The sequence below is a fragment of the Notothenia rossii genome (assembly GCF_949606895.1).
Source record: "Notothenia rossii genome assembly, chromosome: 8".
In the NCBI taxonomy this organism is placed as follows: Eukaryota; Metazoa; Chordata; class Actinopteri; order Perciformes; family Nototheniidae; genus Notothenia; species Notothenia rossii.
In genome coordinates, this window is record NC_136906.1 from 45793732 (window position 1) to 45817387 (window position 23656).

The window sequence follows — 23656 nt, forward strand, 5'->3', positions numbered from 1 at the left end:
ACACCATGCCGTGAGTTACAGGGCCGGGCCTTCTCCCGGAGCGGACGGCTGATTAGACCTCCTGACAGACTTGACCTCTAGGACACACACACGCACTCACACACACACACTTGGACTGTGCGCACTCAAACACACATGGACGATAAAGATTTAAAAAAAGAAAAAAAAAAGGAAGTGGAGAGATTGTAAAACAAATGTGATTGATTGTTCTGAGTTTATTGCTGATGTGTTCTGATCCAGCTATTATTGAAGTGTCTTTGCTAGGTGCACTATTTGTTGTTGAAATCATTTGATTAATGTTCTGTTTAAAGGTCAACCGTTTAATGGCAGTATTGATCCTGTGTTGTTACTTAACAAAAGGAAGGGAGATGTTACAGAATGGTTTAGGCTAGGTTGCAGCTCCACCCTGTGGACGTATTGTGCCTGTGTTATATATATATCTGCCTCACGTGACTCTGCCCCAGTTGTATGATTACCTGCTTAATGTGAATACACGGCGTTGAGACACAGCCTGATTTGCCTTGTTTATTAATGCACCTACATCTACAAACAGTAATTTGCTCTGACTTATTAGAGTATTTGTTGTTCCCGTGTCCCAGGAGAGAAACTTAAAAAGTAAGAGACAATGGAGTCTCTGAGAAAGGTCAAATTGGTTACTGTGGTGACCACCTATTTATACACTGGGTTCATAATTCATACATGGAACTACAGTTCCATTGTTCTATTGTTCCCACACGGACATGTTGTGTGTTTTACTATATATGTTGTGTGCCCTCATCTCTTCACTCTCTTCTTCCCAGACTGCAACCGGACAACATGTCCTTTTCTGCGTCTAAATAAAGTGCCCTTTTGCTAACGGCTAGCTGTTAACGGCTGTCGACATATTTCTGTTAACATGTGACTGTTAACAATTTTTTTCCGGTGCCGGAGAGGAGGTTCGACCAGCCGGTTGACCTCGTGTGGACACTCACCTTTTTCACCACCTCGACGGCGGTTCCAGACAACACTCACGTTTTTCATCGGCGCCTGGGCGGTGCACTCCTGGACCCCGTCTCGCCTCGACAGTTTCGGACGTCGCCCATGCTTGCATCGACACATGGGTGGCGTGCTCCGGGACCCTGTCTGGCCTCTCCTCTGTCCACGGCTCCTTCCTCCCGGGGAGACTGCTCCTGCCTCCCGGGGATACCTCAAGCCTTTCCAAGGATTTCATGCCCGCCGCCGCCGCTGTGCGTTTTGCCTGCGGCCGGGTTGCTCTCTTTCCTCCCGGGGAGACTGCTCCTGCCTCCCGGGGATACCTCAAGGCCTGCTGAGGACTTTGTGCCCGCCGCCGCTGCGCGTCTGCCTGCGGCCGGGTTGCTCGCCTTCCTCCCGGGGAGACTGCTCCTGTCTTCCGGGGATACCTCGACGCCTGCCGAGGACTTCGTGCCTGCCGCCGCTGTGCGTCTGCCTGCGGCCGGGTTGCGCTCTTTCCTCCCGGGGTGACTGCTCCTTCCTCCCTGGGATACCGCTCCGTCCTTCCGGGGACTTCATTCGCCACGACACCTACTGCGGCCCCCTTACGACGGCCCGTTCCGGCCCGCCCCCAGTAGGGGTGCCCTCGCCCTCGTTAGGGCCCCTGCCCTCGTTAGGGCCCCTGCCCTCTCCTGCGGCCCCCTTTCGTTGGCCCGTTCCATGGCCCGGCCCTCACCTCCGACCCCACCCTCCTCTGCCCCTGTGGTGTTTCCTCCCGGACGCGGGATGCCATGTTTGAATTCTGGGGGGGCTTACGTGGTGACCACCTATTTATACGTTCATCGTTGGGTTCATAATTCATACATGGAACTACAGTTGGGGATATTGTTCCCACACGGACATGTTATGTGTTTTACTATATATGTTGTGTGCCCTCCTCTCTTTAATCTCTTCTTCCCGGACTGCAACCGGACAACATGTCCTTTTCTGCTTCTAAATAAAGTGCCCTTTTGCACAATCATTGCACCGCCTCTGACTCCCTATCTCACGGCACTACAGTTACTTTAATTAAACAGCGTGGCAATGGGACAGACAGGAGGTAGCGGGAGAGAGAGGCTGCAGCTCCCTCTCGCAGTCCGGGCCGTGGAAAAGAGAGCGAGACACGTTACGCTTGTTTGAGACGCGTTGCGGCTCGCCTCGAAAGTAGAGTTGGACAGCTCCGAGTCGGCTTCTTCTTCTTCTTCTTCTTCTTCTTCTTCTTCTTCTTCTTCTTCTTCTTCTTCTTCTTCGCCTCTCGTTTTTTTGGCGAAAAAACTTTAAGGTGCATACCGCCACCTCCGGAGTCGGCTTGACTCGGTTTGCATTTATAAAGAATGCACACATGTGTTTAATCGTTACTGTCAGATATGTACTTAGTAAATACATTTGTTCTTGCTCAAGATTAGTTTCAACTTTATTGTTATTGCACATATTACAGGTACTGAGACAACGAAATGCAGTTTAGCTTCCAACCAGGAGTGCAACAAGCAGTAAAGGGAAAAGTAATGTGCACAATCTACAGAATAAAATATAGAATGAATCGAATGATGAATAAACAGTGAGGGGTATGAATACACTAGATATACACAGCAGCCTGTGAGCAGTATGAACAGTGTGTATGAATATGCTAAGATATATAAAGTATGAAAACGGTAAGCAGTGCAAGTATAGTATAAAATATATGGATATTAATTTCATGATGATAAACATTGTGGAACAATGATGAAAAATGAATTATCAATAAGAAAGGAAGGAATGGGCGACATAAAACTGACACGAAACAACAACAAACTTTTGCCTAGCCAATTGGAGAGTTTCATAACCAGCACGTGGTAAAAACCACCAATGAGCGCTCAGCTCGAGATACCAGTGAGTCGTTTCCCATCAAGCATTTCGCTTCCGCAGCCCGTGGAGAGGAACTGCGCCGCCTCGCCGCACCTCGCTCTCAAGTAGTGCTGCGTACCGGTACGCCGAACCGGTACTGGACTTGTAAAAAGTTTCGGTTCAAGTCCGGTTAAAACCGGAACGTCGGGAACCGGTACTTACGTATATTCTCCTTTTTGTTCTAAACCATCTAAAACCTTCCATAGATCGAGAAATTTGCGCTGAGAAAAGACGAAAAACATTGTGTTGGCTTCTGATATGGCGGCCATTACTGAGCTCACGAAGTCTCGCAAAATATCGCAACTGCTCGCGAGATCTGTGTGACGTCAAGGGAAGCTGGACACTGACAGCGTGGGATGCTGGTTGCCATATTTGGTAGTGTAGCTAAGCTAACTCCTTTGTATGTATGGTGATATAGTGTCTGCCGAAAGAGCAACACTTCACCCAGACAATGTCAATATGTTGTTGTTCTTGAACAAGAACACATAGACTTGTACTCTTGCATATTGAGTCTTGTATGTACATCACTATGTATGTAGTTGTGTTGTGTAGTTAGTAAGTAACACATGTAGAGTTCTAGAAAAGACATGGTGTAGACACAAGTTGGAAGGGGGCACAATAAACCTGACGAGTTTGAATTTGAGTTGATTATGAGTTTATTTTCAATTGATAATTAGCTCACAGTAAGTTCACTTCAGTTACTCACACCACTTGACACAAGTCCGGACTTATAAGTCCGGACTTGAACCTGAACCTCTGGACTTGAGTCCGGACCTGAACCTGAATGTGAGTCCAGGTACACAGCACTACTCTCAAGGCTGCGGGCGTCTTTGTCCCGCGAGATTTCAACGTCTAATGTAGGCGAGCTTCCAGAGCAAGTCGGACAAAATGACTAACCATCATGCAACGCACTAGCAAGACGTTGATCGAAATTGCGCAGGTCTGTGCAGGTCTCGCTTGTCTCAAACAAGCCTGTTAATTCTTCCCGCTTGGCTCTCCCCCTCGCTCCTCCTCTCTGGGGGATGTGACGTAATCTTCCGCCCTCCTTTCACCAATGTCCGATATAAGATAAGATATAGGATAAGATGAACCTTTATTAATCCCCGAGGGGAAATTCAGTTGTAAAAAGCAGCAACAGGGTAAGCGCGAAAAAACAGGACAGCAAAGATTCACACAGATTAATAAAAATAAAAAAAATTAAAAATTAAAATGATAATAATAATAAAAGACTATGAAATAGGAGATGATTAAAAATAAGAATAAAATAACTGTCAGGGTCATCTAAGTTATAAAGTAAGGAATAAGTTAAAATGAAAAGTGAAAATGGACATCTGTGCATATAGTGACATATCTATCTACCTATTTGGTCTACTACTAATAATATGTTAACATGGGTTGTGGAAACAGTGTATATTTATGTCCAGTGATTTAATTGTATTTCTTTTTCAAAATTAACCCCTTATTGTGCAGCCTGATGGCTACAGGCACACAGGACTGTCCGGGGCGCTTGGTGCGTTGTTGTGGAGGGATGAGTCTCTGGCTGAACGTACTCCTCATCTCACATAATCGCACATAACAGAGGATTTAAACGTTGTATATTCATTGCATCACTCCACACGCCTTTTTTCCTGATACACTCATTCATGAATTTTTATCCAATGCATTTTAACGGCTGCAATCGTTTGTTAACAGAAAACCGGAAGTCAAGCTTACTGTTGATATAGAGAGGCGAAGTCCCTCCCTTTCCGGGGGAGCTCATGGGACCCCGGAAGCGGAAAATTATACATTGAATTCAATGGAGAGAGAAAACGTATATTTTTATCCCGTTTGAATTGTGCCACGAACTACACATATGATGTTTGTCAATTTAAAAGAACATTTTGCAAGTCAAAAAAATAAAAATGTGTCGTAAAACTGTGAAGTAACACATTTTTTGTGTCAAGCCGCTCAGTGAACTACATGTCTCTGGCACATTTCACCTCATTCTTTCAGAATGAGAATAAAAGTATAAAACGAGGTGAAAATCACTACAAGTCTGGGCACGTTGAGAGCTGTACATACACGAAAGGGGAGTTAGTCGGTTCTGTAAGAGCCAGCATGCGGGACCGGCTTTACAAGGTTTCGGTGAGTAACATGAGTGCAATGTTTAACGTTAATGTCAGTCAATAAGGAGGAGAATGAAAAAGAAGATGATGAACCACAGACCCGGCATATAATGACTGCAGTGTGCAGGGCTGTGTTAATTTATGTTACTGTTATCAATAGCATTAGTTGACTGAGAAAACCGTCAAGAAAAAAAGTTTAGCGATGTTACGAGTCGACTAGCATAATATGCCCACGGCTGTGATTGACAACCTGGACAGCCAGTCAGAATCTAGAATGCCAACCTAGAGAGCCAATCAGAACCTAGAACAGGTGTACTGTATTTATTTATTGTATTTAACCTTTATTTAACCAGATAAAAAGCATTGAGATAAAATCTCATTTACAATGCTGACCTGGCCAAGAAGGCAGCAACGTTACACATAACACATAACACAAACATATAAAATACAGAGAACATAACTAAGAAAACAAAGACGAAAAAAAGCAGTTACTACATTGTGCACATTAGGACAGTAAGAAAGGCACTACTTATTACTGCAAGAGCAGCTGGTGGTAAGGACTTCTGACAACTTCAATTTAAAACAGGCTATAGAAACAAGTGCCGTCAGTTTGAGGCGTGATTGAAGGTCATTCCAAGACCAAGGACCATAATAAAAGAGACTCCTTTTTCCAGCCTCAGTCCGCACAGCAGGAACCTGGAACCGTATCAAGGCACTGGATCTGAGGTTGTAAAAGTCACAAACTGGAGCAAATCTGGCACATATGTAGAGTGGAAGATTTCCTAAAATGGCTTTATACATTAATAAAAACCAATGCTGCATCCTACGCATAGTGAGTGAGGACCATCCAGTTAGGCCATACAGTGTGCAATGATGAGTCCTATAGGGTGCATTTGATATATAACGCAGTGCAGCATGGTAGAGTGGGTCAAGTTTGGCCAAGACAGTGGGACAGGCAAATCTATAAATGGTGTCACCGTAGTCCAGCTGGGACAGGAATAAGCCAGAGACCAACCTTTTACGGGATGAAGTTGAAAAACAACATTTAAGTCTGTAAAGGAAGCCAAGACTGAATTTCAATTTCTTTGTTAGAACTTCGATATGGTGTTTGAAGTTCAGATTACTGTCCAACCAAAAGCCAAGATATTTGTAGATATCAACAAACTCAACAGAGACGCCATCAAGGGTGTCAATGGAGAGGCAAGAGGACGCTGACTTGGGAGCAAAAAGCATTGCTTTGGTTTTCTTACTGTTCAAAAGCAGTTTGGAATCAAGAAGTGCATGCTGCAGCGTGATAAAATCAGATTTTAAATTGGAAACGGCCATGTCCAGAGAAGGAGCACATGAATATACAATAGTGTCATCAGCATACATATGATAGGTAGAAAATTGCATCTGATTACAAATATTGTTTACATAGAATAAAAAGAGCAAAGGCCCCAAAATAGAGCCCTGTGGAACGCCCTTCTCCAAGGTGACAGGGTCAGAGACAGTGCTACCCAACCTGACGCATTGAGTACGGTCAGTTAGATAACTCTGAAACCAACAAATGGCATTATGACCGAAACGAGACACCAACATAACATTAGACATAATGTGGTGATCTACAGTATCAAATGCTTACGGGTGTGTATGCTGTGGATAACATTAGTGTTCACAAGAACAAGGTACACTCCCGTGTTTTGTTTTAGTTGCTCTTCAGATTGAAGCGGCCAGTTTTATATCGACTATACTGTATGTGTGATCTCCTTTTACATCTCGTTGTGTCATTTGAGTTTATTTGCTGTGTGTAGATTCAAGGATTTTGGTTATCTTGTCAATTTGTTTGGTTATCTAGGCACAGCTGTGTCTGACTCCCTCTGGTACACTGGTATGTGTTTTCCTAATGTAGAGAGCATTGATTAATTCATAAACTGCTCACTGAGTCTAGATCCTGACCAAATCCTTTTTTGTTGATCAAATGTTTTTCAAAAATGTAATACACATTTAAAAAAATACAATGTACAATCACAACCAATACAACACAAATTACAAAAAATACAGAAAAAACAAACAATAATAACAATCAGACAAGAGGACAAAACTATGTAAAAATAAACCCTCCCACCCCCAGATCTGGACCATCCTTGTATTGCTCATTCAATCTATTATAGCATGTTAACAAACATGGTACTTGCTTTATTTGTACAGATCTACATGGGAGACGATGGCGCGATGCAGAGCGCTGTCTGTGGTTGTGCACGGGGGATGTACAAATGCAGCCACGCTGCAGCATTGGCAATATTTGCCATGAGGCAGATCAGCTCCACAGAAGTTGAGTGCCAGTGGAGGAAGCCTGGCACTTCAAAAGTAGTCCAGCCGGTGTCTCAACTCTACCAACAGTAAGAGGAGACATACAACCCACTGGCCACTGAGGTTGTAGACTGGTTCAGGTCTGCACTGAGGGGCACACAGTATGGCATGGCATGGCTTTTGTCACCTGAGCCAGAGCTGCAGCCTCAACATCAGGCCATTTTCACCGTGCCGGAGCTGGTGAAGGAGCATGGGTGTCGGGGGCTTGAGGCAATTCTTGCCTCAATGCGAATGAGTAGAGACCAGCAAGCTGCCATCCAGACAGCCACCGTAGGACAGCGGACAAATCCTCAGTGGCAGTTACACAGGCAGGGCAGGTTGACAGCCAGCAATTTTGGTGCTGTGCTGAGGTCGGGACTTTCATCCACTCCATGTGCGTCCCTCATGAAGAGGGTGCTTGGGGGGTACAATTTAGACGGAGTCATGGCTGTCAACTGGGGAGTTGTAAACGAGGTGTGTTTGGCCAGTGTGTTTGGCCTTTTAAGTGTGACACATATTTAGTGATAAATGCTTCACCTGACCACTGTTCCAAAATAAAAAAAGTTTTCTGCATCGTCAGTCATTTTTTCCAAATAATTACCAATATTTCACAAATTCTTCATGTCAACTTAAGAGCACAGCTGTATGTTGAGTGTCAGCTTTGCTTGGTTCATCTTACTGGGGGGCAGCTACATGGATGTCGGTGCAGTCCACAATCATTTTGCAGTTGAAGGCAGAATGAATTTATTATTGACTCAGAATGAAGCACAACTTCATGTCATACAATACATTGACTTTATTTGTAATTGTGTAAAAAAATAAAGCATTGATTAGCAAGCAGGACCTGCAGGAACAGAGAACGGTGATGGATAGAGCTGGGAAGAGAGAAGAATAAAGACAACAGATCAACTTTATTATCGGATATTAAAAATTCAATTTCAAAACAAGTTGCCGCTCCTACAGTTTTCTAGTATGTAAAGATGATTTCACATGACCTATGCAAAATATCACACTCAATACATGTGTGTCTCTGGGGGATGCATTGTGCCTTTGATGTATATAAATAATATACCATAACCAAATACTATTACGTACAGTGAAAACCAGGTTGCCAGAGCAGGTCAGTGTGCATGTTCCTCAGGGTCTCAGCAGTTACAGGTGAGGTAAAGAAAATAAAAGAGAAAAAGGTCAGTAACAACACTTTAAAGTAACAACACTGAATAATTATCTCTTTTAATAATTTTCTCTCAGTAATCACTCAACTACTGTCTTTCCAACAAACAGATTGACTCACCCTCACTGTCATCACAATGACACATGTCCAGAAGAATGTCATGCAAAGCTCCCTGCCTGCCTGCCTTCCTTCGACTCTCCCTGAACTGCTTCCTTAGCACCCAGTGGAGGGCGCAGTAGGCTACTCTTCAAATGTTTCACGAAATACTTACCATGATGACTACTCTTACTGTTTAACATTTTGGTGTACTTCATGTAATAAAATAATAACTTCATGGTAAGGCTACTAAAAATGACAAGGCTAAGTAATGTAATGCTAACTAACGTGCTCGCTACTCGTCGCTACTAGCTAGGTAGCTAACTTGACTATGTTCCATGCACAACATGTATATTACCTATGATATTACCTGATATATCTGATCCAGCGACTCCTGGTCCTTTCATAAGACGGGAAGCGATAGAACGAGCAAGTGGTATGATCACTTTTGTGATTAAAACATGGTACAAAGCACACAGGCATCTTGTAAAAGTGAATTTATTTGAGCAATCTCTTATATTTGTTGGGGGGAATAAATCAGTTATGAAATCTTCTTCTTCGCTTTAATTACGAGTTGCAACCACTTGGAGCATTATCGCCTGTGACATCACTTACGCGACCCAGAATGGGATTTGGGATTTGTAGTCTTTGTAGTTGCGTATTTTTCATAGTCTTATATTTCAACAGTTTTACGACAAAATTTGACTTTTTTGACATGGAAATGATTGTTTAAGATTGACAAACATCATATGTGTAGTTCGTTGCACAATTCAAACGGGATCAAAAGATACGTTTTCTCTCTCCATTGAATTCAATGTATAATTTTTCGCTTCCGGGGTCCCATGGACCGGAAGTAGATGGGCGTGACTTCGCCTCTCTATTTCGGAGATCTCTTCCGGAATAGCTTTTCAAAATAAACTTTAACCACAGGCGAATGCTAACTGGGAATGTTTTCACTATAAAACAGTTATAAGATTACTGTATGTTTAAACCAAATTAGATAATTAAAGAGCAACTTGCACGTTTTTTTTTTTACTACATCTATGCTTAACCTTGCCTGAAAATTACAGTTAAAAATGTTAATGCAGGATTTGATATGTTTTACAAGACATAAGGGCAGGAATTCAGAGGAAAAAGAGCCGTTTTGAGCTCTGCTACTAAAAACTGCTTTTTTTTAACGTCATACGTCAAACGCGTCATATTACGTCACATGGGGGAGTTAACTTTCTCGGACTCGTTCTCTGCCCAATCCGCGGTAGTAGTTTGTAGTTGGTTTGAGCGGTTGTGATTTAGTGAGCTGGTATTTTTTCAGTAGTTTTACATTGCATTTCACCATTTGTAATCATGGTGAGCTTGTGTTTGTGCAGGCTGTTCGGCTAAATATTTAAGCTAAATTAACGTGTTTCGGTGAGGTTGTGTGTGTTCCTGCCAGTAATTTATGGCGTTATATTTGTGCCTCTATCCTGAGCACGCAATGAAACATGTTGAGCATAGAAAATGCTATTGAGCGCACATTTGAACACTTGTGAGCACAGAGAAATATATTTTCTCTCATAAAACTCCTGCTCCGTGCGCAGGCAGACCGCTGCACGCGCTCTCTCTCCCTCGCTCGCTCGACCTCTCGAGCCTGTGCGCGCTCAACTTTGCCTGCGCGCTCGCTCAAATTGTCACAGCGTTACAAATGTGCCACAAAACCAACCAATCGGAGAACTCGAGAAGGTCAATTCTGATTGGCTGGCCGTCTCCAATCATATCTGAGATGAGAGAAGAGAGGGATTTTCATTTTCGGTTGCCATCAGGCTGTTGGCGTTCCTATTATCGTTGACATTTACAGGACATGACAGACTCGAACGAAGAGATTACTACGCCACAGTGTCAGGTGAGTTATACATTTCTAATTTTCTGATATCACGTTATTGTTTGTAATACCTTTGACGAAACCTTTTATCCGATCGTTTCAGATAAGGGCGAGTTTGCTAGCCGGCAACATAGCTATATGGATAGTTTAAGCAAACAGCTAACAAACCGTCGCCTAATATTAGCGCTAGTATTAGACAAATATTGTCAATATAAATTGCCATTTATACCCATCTGCGCCAGCCGGTAATATTTACCTTATAGAACATTCAGTGATTTTCGCGCCATTGATCTTGTGCGAAGCAACGCCTGTTGTTTATTGCGGTTCCTAATAGAGAGAGAGAGAGAGAGAGAGAGAGAGAGAGAGAGAGAGAGAGAGAGAGAGAGAGAAAGAGAGAGACTTTGCACATAACTCACGGTAGCGATCTTTCATGCAATCTGCACATATTAGATGTCATATGAACGCTGAGAGTCCACAGATTCTATTGGTATACGTTTCATCACTCTGCGATAAAAACGCACTCTTAACCCTGTGTACTAGTATCATAAATAAAAGAACATTGTACCTTGACCCCTGGCGGTTCTAGTTTAACTGAAAATATGATCATGTTAATGTTACATCCTAAATTGATTTAGGGCGATGGTGCAGTTGAGTGAGCAGCCAGAAACCTGGTGTCTTTGCTCCTTAACACTATGGCCGCAAGCGGCTCAGGAAGGCCGACGGAGACAGAGCCTCCTGCACCTAGGAATGTAGTGCCAGTGACAGTGCCGCAAGAGATGGCAAGGTTCGTATTTCAGCCACATAATTATATTTTCGTTTTGCTTAAAAAAATTCAAAAAATCTATGTTGTTTTCTTAAGTCCAGTAGTCACATCGCTGACATGATTAAATTAAAATATGAACTTGGACTTGAACAAGACTTGGTTTGTAATAGCATTGGAAAATATATATAGCCAACATGTACTATTTCGATTTTTTGTGCAACACTTGATTGTTATAAATAAATATAAAACATATAATTTATTCCACAGATCTTTTCCAGGATATTTCAAACCAAACTTCAGTCGTGGTAAAAAGAGGTGTTTGACTGCCACCAAGCATCTTGTTAAGACAACAAGTAAAACAACTGCTTTACATTTTTATCTGTTGCCAAAAAATATCGCCCACACACCGTTGCCAACTGAGGAGCTTGAACTCCTCCAGGCAGGCATGGGAAGACAAACACTGACTCTTCCTGAAGATGGTGATCACACAGAGGTATAGTTTGTCAGTTCATTTGTTTGACTTATCATTAAAGTCAATTATTGTACTTCAGCGTATTGTCACCATCAATGTTTTTCTCTCTCTCTCTCTCTCTCTCTCTCAAGATTTTAAGGCTCCTGGCTGACACATTTCCAAAAATGGAGGGTCTATGTGGAGGATGGCTCTTGCATAAGGCTACAGGTTTGTGGGATTTTGTTTTGTTGAGTTTTCATATTATTGTATTACTTGTTGGTGTGCATGAACCCTTCTGAGGTATTGATTACTTGTTGTAAGCATTAGAGGTGGCAGAATGACAAAACATGTTCTCTCTCTTTCTCTCAATTAAGGTGGCAGTGGAAGACGAAAGCTCACTGTCATTCCACCAGAAGCAGAGGGGTATTCTGTCAAAGCTCTGCGAGCTATGTCAGCAGGTGGCAAAGCCACTTTTTACATAGTACCACTTCAGGAGACATTGGACACCGCTCCACTGCCTCCTGACTCGCACTGCTTTGCAAAAATGCCAAAGAAGACATGTTTCCAATGTCATGAAGTGATGCCTTTGCAGATGCTTGCAGTACACATTAGGACATGCAGTGGAAAACTGTCCTCTGATGAGACTGTTGATGAGGTGAGAGCAAATTCTTTTTGTATTTGGTAAATTGCCTTTAGAAAAAGACGAGGAAAATATAAATTGTTTATTGAAATAAATGACTTTTTTGTTAATCTGCAGTCCTCTGATGAATTGTGTATCGTGGAGAACGCTTGCAAGGTAGAACAGCACACAACTAAACAGCACAATCAGTTTAGTTTAGTGTTTCAGCTGTTTGTAACATGGAGCATATTTCTTTCAAACTTTAGGTGGTGTGTCCAATTTGCACCAAAGAATTCCCAGACGATGAAATCACAGTCCATGCTAGTCTATGTGGAGAGAGGTGATCTGTCTTATTCTGCTCTTTGTATCATAAACATTATATTTGATAGATGTACCACCTGTAGAATGTCTACATATTCAGTGTTTTAAACTGCATATTGTTTGTGCAGCTTTGAATGTACAGGGACTCCTGCATCAGAGAACAATAGTCCAAGTACAGCTGCTCAACCTCCAGTATGCAAACCAAAAAAGTACGTTTTATTAAGATGACCTTTGCATGAGTTTATATCAAATACAGAATAAATAATGAGCACCATCATGCAATCCACATGTTTTAATGTCTCCCCCAAAAGCTAGCTCTCAAATTATTTTAACAGGCTATTCAAAACATAGCACATGGTAAACTCTTTTCTAATTACGCCATTTGATAGCCCTTTCTTTCCAAAATATTGTTCAGCATAATAATAGGACAGTTATATCGCAATAATGTATACAAAATGTTTGGAAAATTGGGATAGTCTTATATTTTCTCTGTCCTCTTCCTTAAGCACGGAAGATGTATTGCGCTTACTTGAACACCAAGTTGACAACACAACAGAGTTCAAACTGTGTGTGGACAGAGACGGCCTTCCAGACAGGGGCATTCTCCAGTGGAAACGAAAAAAAGCTGCATCTCCTGCCAGTGCTCTTAAGGTGGTCTACATAGGAGAGGCAGGCATTGACACTGGAGCAATAAGGAAATAGTTTTTGACTGGTAAGTTCATTTAACTGTTTTGTTTTGATATTAAACAAAACCAAAGGATCATTGCTTATTTGCTTTTTTTCTGTAAGACATGGTTTCAGGTATTGAAAACAGATTCTTTGAAGGAACTGGGAGCCAGGGGAAAAATCCTAAGTACTCTTTGACAGACCTTGATAATGACAACTTCAGGTTGGTAACATACTTTTTTTGTACACATTGTCATTTATGTAAGGAGTTTTTTTACAAAGACTTTCTCTACCTTGCACACAGAACTATTGGTGAAATAATGTCAGTAAGCATCGCACAAGGTGGCCCACCTCCTGCCTTTCTGAGAGCGTGGTGCTACAACTTCCTCTGCACAGGAGAGGTGGACATTCATTCACTTTCAAAGGAGGATGTTTCTGATATAGAATCCGGTCTTCTCATCAGCAAGGTGAGTACTCTGTTGAGCATTGTTAGATATGAATTAGATATATGTTTTAACACCTATTGTAAATCTGTCCTTTATTTCAATGTTGCACATTCTCAGGTCGACGATTCTGCAGATGAGCAGTCTCTGATGTTGTGGGCTGATGAAATTGTCAGCTGTGGATATACAAGCCAGCTCAAACTGGACAATAAACACAGCATCATTCGGTAAGAGTTGTAAAATATTAATTTTACAATGTTTATTTTTCAAACCAGTGTGTAATTTCTTTCTGCTTTTCTTCAAAGAGCAATTGTCTTACATTCCACAACAAGACTGATTCCAATGCTGCAGCAACTCAGAAAGGGCATGGAGCTGTATGGCCTGGTGGATCAGATGGCTAGAAACCCTGAAGCTTGTCACTCCTTATTTGTTCCAGGGAAGATCACCAAAGTAAGAATTTTAACTGCCACTATTTATTTATTTTTAGACTCTATTCTTCTTTTGTATTGTACTTTTCATTCTGTATTGCCTTAATAGCTTTGGTTTGAACACTTGCAAGATATTAAACTAAATCTGCATTCACTCTCTTTATAGCCTGATGCAGATTTCATCATGATGAACTGCCAGCCACGTTTTAGCGAAAAAGGGACGTCTAAGGAGAGAACTGAGAGGAAGGTGATCAACTTCCTGCAAGATTTCTTGCAGGAAGTTGAAATGTCTGGTATGATATACTGTAGAATGCAGTACACATATGAATGAATGCTTTACTGATTTGAATGTACTGAGCACATACCGAATAAATGTTCTTGGATATTTGCTTTTCTTAATTTGTGTTATTTAAAATATACATCCGTCACAGATGGGGAGACAGACAGTGCAGCTGGTGACAAGGAGCCTCTTGCAGTGCCACACGTGCTCCAGTGGATGACGGGGCAGGCCCACATCCCCTTCCTCCCTGATGAAAAGAGACATTTCAAAATAACATGCAAATTTGACCATGACTGCAGGGAGCGGCTAGGAGATCACTTAATTTGTTACCCAATTGTGAGTGCGTGCACTAAAACTATGACTTTTCCAGTAAAGCATCTCAGCACTTACACTGACTTTAGAAGAATCATGGGTGAAGCAGTGAGATATGGTGGGTGGATTCCACAGAGTTTAAAACAACTAGCTCTACTCAAACTAAGGCAAGAGCTGAGTGTATATATGTTTAAATATATTTGTTAATGTTTGATGAAGTCATGCTTTTATTAGTTGGGAAAGCATACATTGTTACAAAGTTTTTTAACAAAACATCAGACAAGCAGAAAGGCAAATAAGGACCAATGGTTGGGCTCTGTGTATTCTCAACAGATATCTGTTAAACAAGGTTGTTGTAATCAGCTAATGTGTCAGTTTAAGAGTTCACGTTCAATTGTCATTGTACACACTGTGCAAGAATCGTGTGTACAAGTCACGGCCATGTGACTGAGAATGTTCCAGAGGATCAACAGTTCTCTGAAGTTCTTCTAGGTCTTCGTCATCCAGGGGGCACACAACTTCAGGAACCACAACTGCCCCGTTTGAGTCTTCTTGCAGTATGGTACTCTCCCAGTTGATGCCTGGGTCTTGAAGTTCCTAAGGATCCAGGAAAACAATTAAAATACGTTTAGTACATGATGTATTTTCATACACTTATGTAACGTGTGATTTTTAAAAATAAACATGTTACATAAAGGTGATTTTGTTTACTCAAAGTTGTATTATTCTAGAAATACTAGTTATTGAACAGGTTGCTGTTTCCAATAATGTTATACATCTGTCAGATATGCCTCTCATCACTCAATGTAACAGAACTGTAAGGTTTCTAGATGGAAAAAATTGAATTACAGCATATCTATGCACAATTGAAGACAGAAGCTCACATTGATTCAGACCTTTTAACCATGTTGTTTAGAAATAAATATTAAAAAAATAATTTTGGCTTTCATGCTCCATTGTCCAATTGGCATTGATGTCTATTATGTCTCAAAACTAGATATATCTGCCTGCCACACACCTTTGCAACTCAATTGTTTTTTAAAATATATTTAATGGGAACTCTATAACTGTTACCTCAAGTCTCTCCCCTTCGTCTAGATCTTGTAGATGTCCCATACACCACAGCTGTTCAGGAGTGAGACCTCCCTCTGTCCGTAGAGGATGATTATTCCATCCTTGGATAAAGGCGTCAAGGTCTGCTCGAAGTCGAGGGACAAAGATGTAGTGCACACCAAAGAGGTGAACCACATCAGAGATATCAAGCAGACCATCTTCCTCCAGAGAGTGAAGAACATCATGGTACTTGCTGCTGACTGCAACCCAGACGTCACGCCAAAGTCGCTCTATCTTAGAATTGCATTTTAATTGATTTACTTGGATTTATACAGCTATTTGTGCTTTCATTGAACAACCAAACTGCTACAGTTACTAATAATTATACAGTCAACATTTCAAGACATAAAAACACAACTAACCTCTGATTGTGGACACTCTTTCCAGAGATAAAGCTGGCTCTTCCTGTGCCCCGTGTGGCAAACATGTATTGTGCGATGTCCACGTTTTCGACTCCCTGATCCGCCCTTACCCTAAGATCAAAATACATTTAAATAATAAATAATTGAATAATTAATTTAACAAGGTTTACTTTAACTTCAGTAGATGAAATGAAAGATATTGTAGCTAGTATATTTGTGTAAAAAAACATGTAAAAAAACATCCACTTTTTGTTTTGTCAGGGCAAAATACCTTGATGATAAGCCATGAAGCTGGGTTGATCTCAGGAAGAATGAGTATGCAGTTGATGCTCTGTTATTTGTTGCAGCATCCAAGTACATGATCTGCATAGAAACCAGATGAAATAATTTACATCTGCTTTCAGCTATGGCTAGCCTTAGAGCTTTTAGTGTTGTATTATACCATAAAAGAAAGATAGGCACGTCCTAAATCTTTACACATAGTTTCATTTCATTTCAACAGAATCATCAACAGGATTTGGTATTTCAATTATTATATAGGTAATTTTCAAAAATATCAACTTGGTATATTTTACATACTAAAATGCAGCTTGATTTATTACAGCTTCCTCAGATATATTTTCTTTAAGGCAATACATTATTGCTCCCTTAAGATGCTTTGTATTAAAAAAGTATAACATGATTGGATAATAATAATTGGATCTAAACAGGAATCATTACCTTCTAGCTCAATAATTATTCCAAGGAGCAGGAGAAAAAATATACACTTTTTGATCAAACTAACGATAAGAACTACATGTCTTAAGCAGCAGATTATGATTCCATGCATAGGTCAGCTATGTCGTCGTGTAGATGTTGAGATCTTCATACAATATGCATTTTAAGCTCTAATTATACAATCAAAACAATCTGCATCAAGCTAATAAAATTGATGATTCCCCACCTAGACATGTTTTAAGATGTGTATAACATAATCTATAAATATGCAAATAAGTGTTATTTCAGAAGTATAACTGCTGGTCACAAGAGGCTTTGTACTTTAAGCTGCATTTCTTTAACAATAATAAGCAAGAACACATTAATTACCTTCCTTGAGTAGCCATCCACTCCACCAAAGACCACAATATTGTACCTGTTCAAAAGGGAAAAAGGTTACTATATAACTAAGGTTGTTCTTATTATATACTCCCAACATTCACTGTGTAGGTAATTGCATAAACAGGATATTTTACTCTACCTTATCAGTTTATGATTTGTGTCAATGTGGACCAGGGAGAGAGGGCCTCGCACGGAATAACTTCTTCGCACAACACACCCTAGTTCTGTGATCCGTCTGAAGATCCCAGCAGCATCAACCCGATGCATAGAGGCCATCATTCTCCACCACTGAACACGGAGGCCCATTGAAACCAAATGGCCTTGAAGCATTCGATAACCAGCATTTGGCATCTGACTTTTAATACCTAAAATGACGTTGTCAAGTTCTTGGTCAGTCATTGTGCTGTATGATCCTCTTATAGACAAGCCAAATTCTTGCATTCTCCTGTAAATCGTTCTTCTTGAAACGCAGAGGCATTTTGCAATGCAGGAGACTGGCAGATGTGTGTTCAGCAAATGTGTTAGTTTTTCTCTCTCAATCACAATTTTGGGTTGACCAGAACCTGGACCAACTTCTGTTTCCTGTTTTACAATGGGCATAGACCTTGCGTTAATTTCCAACCGGACAACATGATGTAGGTTTCGTATTGCTTCTGTAATCTCTGATACACCTCCTATCTGCTCATGGAACGATTCAAACATAATCAGCTCATGGCGAGTCAGGAACTCCAAATAATCCACATTAAGTGGTTGCTGGTTCAAGGCTGATTGCAGTTTGGTGAGAAGTCTTTCCATCAACTGCTGTCTCAATATGTCCTGTTGGACAGACAGAGCTCAGATTAGTTAAGAAGAGGGACTCGTTGTTAGTCATATAGGTGACTGATAACGAGCTATGAGATGTGGAAGCTAGTAATAACGTTACATTTACCCCTTATATAATATCAAATAATAATTAGTTTGATAAAGTTTATCCACAAAACAAGTTAAATTATCTCCTTAAAATTACATTTACTCCTCCCTCCTTAAAAATGTCAGAACCTATAAATATGCAAATATGTTTCATTTCACAAGTTTAACTGCAACACGATGCCTCCTAGTTCACTGTAAAGTCAATTCTCAGTATTTTTGCACCAGAGGCTTTATATTTCAACATCCAAATCTTATTTTCAATGAGCACAAAGCAACACTTTCAGCAGATTAATATGAAGCCTCTCTCTCTCATCCTCTGAGAGCTCAAAATCTGAATCTCCCTGAACTATCTGGTACAGAAAATGTCTGCTTCAGTTCCGTCTCCTGTAACAATATTGAGTCATTAAGTCCATGAAGACGGTCCTGACGTCCACTAGAATGAACATTTATAAAAGGGCTGTTATTTGAAAACTTGAATTATTTAATTGCTTTCAGAACTAATTATATAGTTCCTCACATGTTAATAAAAAAGAATATATATGATTTTCATGGTAAAAATTACAATTATTTAACAATATTTGACTTCTCCTGCTTCTATAACATTTTGTTTTTGGTATGCCAGCCATTTTGGATGAAAAGAAAAAGGGACTTCCCAGCATGCAATTGTAACCAATGACACATCACTGGAAAGACCAGGATGTCCTCTGTACAGTATCAGGGATTGATAGAGTAGCTCAAAAGAGTAAAAGGAGATGCGTGTTAACAAAATGTCCACTACAGAGGACATTTTCAATGGGCTGGGTCCCAGGAGACAACCAAATCAAAAACGACTTACATGTGGCCTTGCTGTGACATTTTGTTGCTGTTCATTTGACATTGTCGGATGTTGTGGCCAGCTGGGATTGCTAGAGAAGGATGAGTCAAACGTTCGTTACTCACACAACAGCCGATGTCTCAAGATAAGAAGACATATAGGCTAATGTTAATCCTACAGCCCTATAATACAGAAAAATAAAAAGCATTTCTGAAATATGAGTCAATAATTACAAGAAGAAATCTACTATAATCAGTCATCTTTTTATTTGTTATATAAACAACATATAGCTATGTTGCCGGCTAGCAAACTCACCCTTATCTGAAACGATCGGATAAAAGGTTTCGTCAAAGGTATTACAAACAATAACGTGATATCAGAAAACCAGAAATGTATAACTCACCTGACACGGTGGGCTAGTAATCTCTTCGTTCGAGTCTGTCATGTCCTGTAAATGTCAACGATAATAGGAACGCCAACAGCCTGATGACAACCGAAAATGAAAATCCCTCTCTTCTCTCATCTCAGATATGATTGGAGACGGCCAGCCAATCAGAATTGACCTTCTCGAGTTCTCCGATTGGTTGGTTTTGTGGCACATTTGTAACGCTGTGACAATTTGAGCGAGCGCGCAGGCAAAGTTGAGCGCGCACAGGCTGGAGAGGTCGAGCGAGCGAGGGAGAGAGAGCGCGTGCAGCGGTCTGCCTGCGCACGGAGCAGGAGTTTTATGAGAGAAAATATATTTCTCTGTGCTCAAAAGTGTTCAAGTGCGCGCTCAACAGCATTTTCTATGCTCAACATGTTTCATTGCGTGCTCAGGATAGAGGCACAAATATAACGCCATAGTAATTAGGCGTGTCCCGGCTCTCTGTTCGGCTAAGAATTGTAGCTTGTTAGCCCCCGCCATGGCTTTGAAATGGATGTCATTTGTGGATAAGTATAGGGGACTTGAAGATTGTTTTTTGTTAAGGCCGAGCAAGTGTTAAAGTGATTCTATCCTTGCAACATTTTTCTGGTTCAGCTCACGCTAAACCTGCCCAGATACAGAGGGGGTGCCTCGCGCCATTGAAGGAGTAAAATGCTAACTGTGTTCAGAAATAGCATTTATATTGTGTACAAATGCTATGTTCCACTCTTGAAATGGAGACAAATTTGTATTTCTGCTTTTTAGAAAATATTTTATAGAAAAGAAAGGAATATGTTTAGTTTATTTTATTGAACTATGGTGCCCATAAACTACATGTCCCACAATGCATTTCGTTCTGTGACTTGCGCACTGAAGTGTCTTAATATCAGCCGTTTCTAGCAGCGGGAACAGTCGGTGTTCAAGGCACTTAAAAAGGTTGATCTTTGATTGATGAGATTATTGTTATTTAATCTAGTAATTTATGGGATGTATGTAATTATAACACAGGGAAAGGTTACTGTTCACCCACAATAATAAATAAGAGGTGCAATGGTTGTAATTGTTAGATATTTATATTATAATAAAATAAATAATATTTATACATGAACAATAATTTTTCCTAAACTTCTGCTTTCAGAGGTAGTCAAGTTATTACTAAAAAAACAATAATAATCCACTGTATAGTCTATGGAAAATAACTGCAAGCAAATAATCAACAATTACAACCATTGTACAATTTCTTTTAAGTTTGGTAAAACAAATAATAGTTTTTTCATTGATATATTTGGCATGCACGTAGACACAGAAATGCTCTATGTGGATGCACACTAACCTTTCCCTGTTATTATTACATGCATCCCATTAATTTATTAGATTGAATATGCCTCATCAATCAAAGATGAACATTTCAAGTTGTTTATTTATTTGAATGAAGTACTGTTTAAGTCTTTATCATATGAATTCAGGGAAAATATTGTAATTGTGAAAGCCAAGGCTTGTAGTTTATGGGCAACGTGACTGTTGTAATTGTGTGCATCTTATTCTTTGTCATGTTCTCAGTTCTTATTACTTTATTAAGGCCTGCTTCATAATGTACCTAAATGTGTGTTCTCTATTACAGACCGATTTTCAAAGATTTCCGTTTTGCTGCAACTGGATGAAGTGGACTTGTAAGATGTGCAGGTTTTCCAGTTACAATGAGAAGGCAACATGCACAGTTTCAGACTGTTGGTAGAATATTGTCTATATGTCTGTGTCTCCTCAGATTCAGGCAGAGTTCCAGAGAATTGTCACTACGGACCTGCTTTCATCGTTTCTGGATGGACTTGATGGCCTGGCATTGCTGGAGGTCTACAATGGTGCATCCAGGACTGGAAAGAAGCCGGCACTAAAAGGCCTTTTGGACTGCCTTGAGAAAGATGTAAGTGGAGATGCTGATGACCATAATTTAGCCACCATTTGTTTGCTACAAATGTTTATATCCCACTGCATTTGTTGTCCTGCAGGACACAAATGAGAGGAGGAGGACTGCTGCTCTCTTGGGACTATCATACTACATGTCTGGCGAAAATCAGGAAAATGTCATCAGGATGTGTGATGTAAGATCATAACTGTCTTGAATTACTTAATGTAATTGTACATTTTAACATAAATCACCCTGTGCACAAAGTTTCCATCAAAAGTAATGTTTACAATTACCTTAATTTAACTAAAATAATTGCAATAAAGAATGATACATTTAATATAAACAAACAGCAAGAAAACGTAACTATTAAATAATATAAATAAATATAAAGTTCAAACTGAAAAGAGAGGCAGTTGAAATGATGTTCCATCACATTGCACTTTTACACTGTGAACTGTAGATTTTAGCTTCTATGTTTATAGCAGAATCCTCTTAATTAGCTTTGTAGAGAAAAAGTACTTGTAGTACACTGAGCTCACTTTTATTTCTCCTTTTTTAAGGCTCATGGAGACACTCTCGAGGAAGCCATGAAGGTGATGCAAGTTGGTCTACTCATAGGCTACGAAGGTGAATGGGATGCCTTTCCTCAGCAGATCTTCAATGTGGCAGTTGTGGTCGAGGAGACAATTGTGCTCCACAACCTGAAAGATGTGGCTTTGCGATGCTTCTTGGACTAATATATTGCTTCAATCTTCAGTATACTCTGGAAATGAAATATTCATTTGAGTTTATCCAGAGGGTTGCTATGAAGATACAGCCAGACCAAGCCTCTGCCAAAATACATGGACTAAAAAACAAACTAGGTAGGAAGTAGATCATCAAAGAGTGTAGAAAGTGAGCTCAATTTGGTGTTGTTCATTTGTATGTTCAAGTATTTTGTGTCTCTACAGTGACATGTTTTTAAAAACATAACATTTTTTAGGTTAGTGAGAATTCCATTTATGTTGGAAGTGTCACGAAGAAACTTGCATTTTAATAGGACATTTAATGTTCATTTCAGTATTTACTAGTGTCTTGAAAGAGTCCTCTCCTGCTGATGTTCAGAAAGCTCTCTATTTGTTTCGTACTGTTTGTGCTGCACCCTCTGTCCTATTTGTAAAATTAATAACATAAATGTGATGTTATAATTTGTATGCATGTATATCTGTTGTATACTGTATGTTTATACTTGAAAAATAACTTCAAGCCTTATAGGGGATCACAGCTAACTGCCTGCCGTCAGATTTCATTTAAAAAACAGGTCTGATTTTAAACTTGTATCTTCAGTAGACTCGACTACTGCAATGGTGTCTTCACAGGCCTCACTGCTTTTACACCGTCTACAGTTTGATTTGCATAGAGGGAGCTCTGTGGATAGCCAGCGATTAGGTGTGGCCAATTTATCATAGGTGATCAGAGCTACGTGTGATTCACATGGGGGGATGGGCACATAAGGCACACACACACACACACACACACACACACACACACACACACACACACACACACACACACACACACACACACACACACACACACACCTGTAACTGCCTGCCGTCTGATTTTAAGACTTTCTGCGCTCATAAAGAATGATAAGAATAATGCGTATTGAACTGGTTTAATTAATTAGTGAGTTTATTTAACACTAGAACCGCCAATCGGGTCAATTTGTGTGATGTGGTGTGTGTGCAATGTAACTTTTTTCAATAAAATATTAAAGTCTCCCAGTCCGTGGCTTTCCTGAAAGTGTGTTATGTAGCACCCTATGTTTTAAAAAATTGCATTCTAATAGCGGGATATGTTCATGGCCATGTTGCCATTTGAAACCTATGAGAACATGGTCAGAATCACAAACTGGAGCGGGAGCAAAGGGTAAATGCCCCTTCCCCTCAATGTGAGGCAGACACTTGAGTCCAGTGTCTCCCGTCGGTTCCCAGACTGCGGTCAACTCAGCCGTCTCTCGCGTTTGCTTGGTCAAATGAGCAGTTCTTCATCTTTGAGTGCGCGATTTATAGCGCCTTTACGGTAATTGCCGAGAAGTGGCACTAACGCAAGAGAATGCATGTTTTTTTCTGCTACCAACAATAAAATTGGTACTTTTGGACTCTATACTTTTTAGACTACTACCACAAATACAATCAAGTACTTTTACTGTGTACCTTTTGAGTAATCCCCTGTCAAACTCCCCTGCAGAGTACAATAATGCATGTTTTCTGCCATCTTTGATGAGAGATAAAATCATTTTTTGCCATAAGTTCTCAGTGAAAGTGGTACTGCTGGATATAATG

At 40.4% G+C, this 23656-nt stretch overlaps 1 protein-coding gene and 2 long non-coding RNA genes across 4 annotated transcripts; 2 read left to right on the plus strand and 1 right to left on the minus strand.

The window, feature by feature from the left end:
* The first annotated feature begins 10491 nt into the window (after positions 1-10491).
* LOC307016826 (uncharacterized protein) lies at positions 10492-15422 on the plus strand. Of its 2 annotated transcripts, XM_079646150.1 has the most exons (14): positions 10492-11222; positions 11469-11694; positions 11805-11880; positions 12027-12307; positions 12410-12448; positions 12538-12611; positions 12721-12801; positions 13099-13304; positions 13382-13481; positions 13563-13725; positions 13822-13928; positions 14007-14151; positions 14296-14422; positions 14561-15422. In XM_079646150.1, exons 1-8 carry the CDS (start codon positions 11131-11133, stop codon positions 13292-13294), a joined length of 1065 nt encoding a protein of 354 aa, XP_079502276.1. In that variant the 5' UTR covers positions 10492-11130; the 3' UTR covers positions 13295-13304; positions 13382-13481; positions 13563-13725; positions 13822-13928; positions 14007-14151; positions 14296-14422; positions 14561-15422. The 2 variants fall into 2 exon arrangements, with proteins under 2 accessions (XP_079502276.1, XP_079502275.1); XM_079646149.1 differs by having other exon boundaries at positions 11084-11694; positions 14296-15422.
* On the minus strand, positions 14931-21085 carry LOC307016827. The gene is made up of 4 exons (XR_013801920.1): positions 17434-21085; positions 17283-17328; positions 15796-16559; positions 14931-15318 (listed from the first exon to the last, which is right to left on the minus strand). It is a non-coding gene; the product is annotated as an uncharacterized lncRNA (long non-coding RNA).
* On the plus strand, positions 15886-23098 carry LOC307016829. The gene is made up of 5 exons (XR_013801921.1): positions 15886-16020; positions 21045-21093; positions 21189-21344; positions 21430-21522; positions 21890-23098. It is a non-coding gene; the product is annotated as an uncharacterized lncRNA (long non-coding RNA).
* The last annotated feature ends 558 nt before the right edge of the window (positions 23099-23656 follow it).

Excerpts from the sequence above, each read along its gene's own strand:
- LOC307016826 (XM_079646149.1), top strand. The coding sequence starts at position 11,335 with ATGAACTTGGACTTGAACAAGACTTGGTTTGTAATAGCATTGGAAAAT. Across the intron at positions 11,695-11,804 it reads AAGATGGTGATCACACAGAG|ATTTTAAGGCTCCTGGCTGA; the intron begins GTATAGTTTGTC and ends CTCTCTCTCAAG. Across the intron at positions 11,881-12,026 it reads GCTCTTGCATAAGGCTACAG|GTGGCAGTGGAAGACGAAAG; the intron begins GTTTGTGGGATT and ends CTCTCAATTAAG.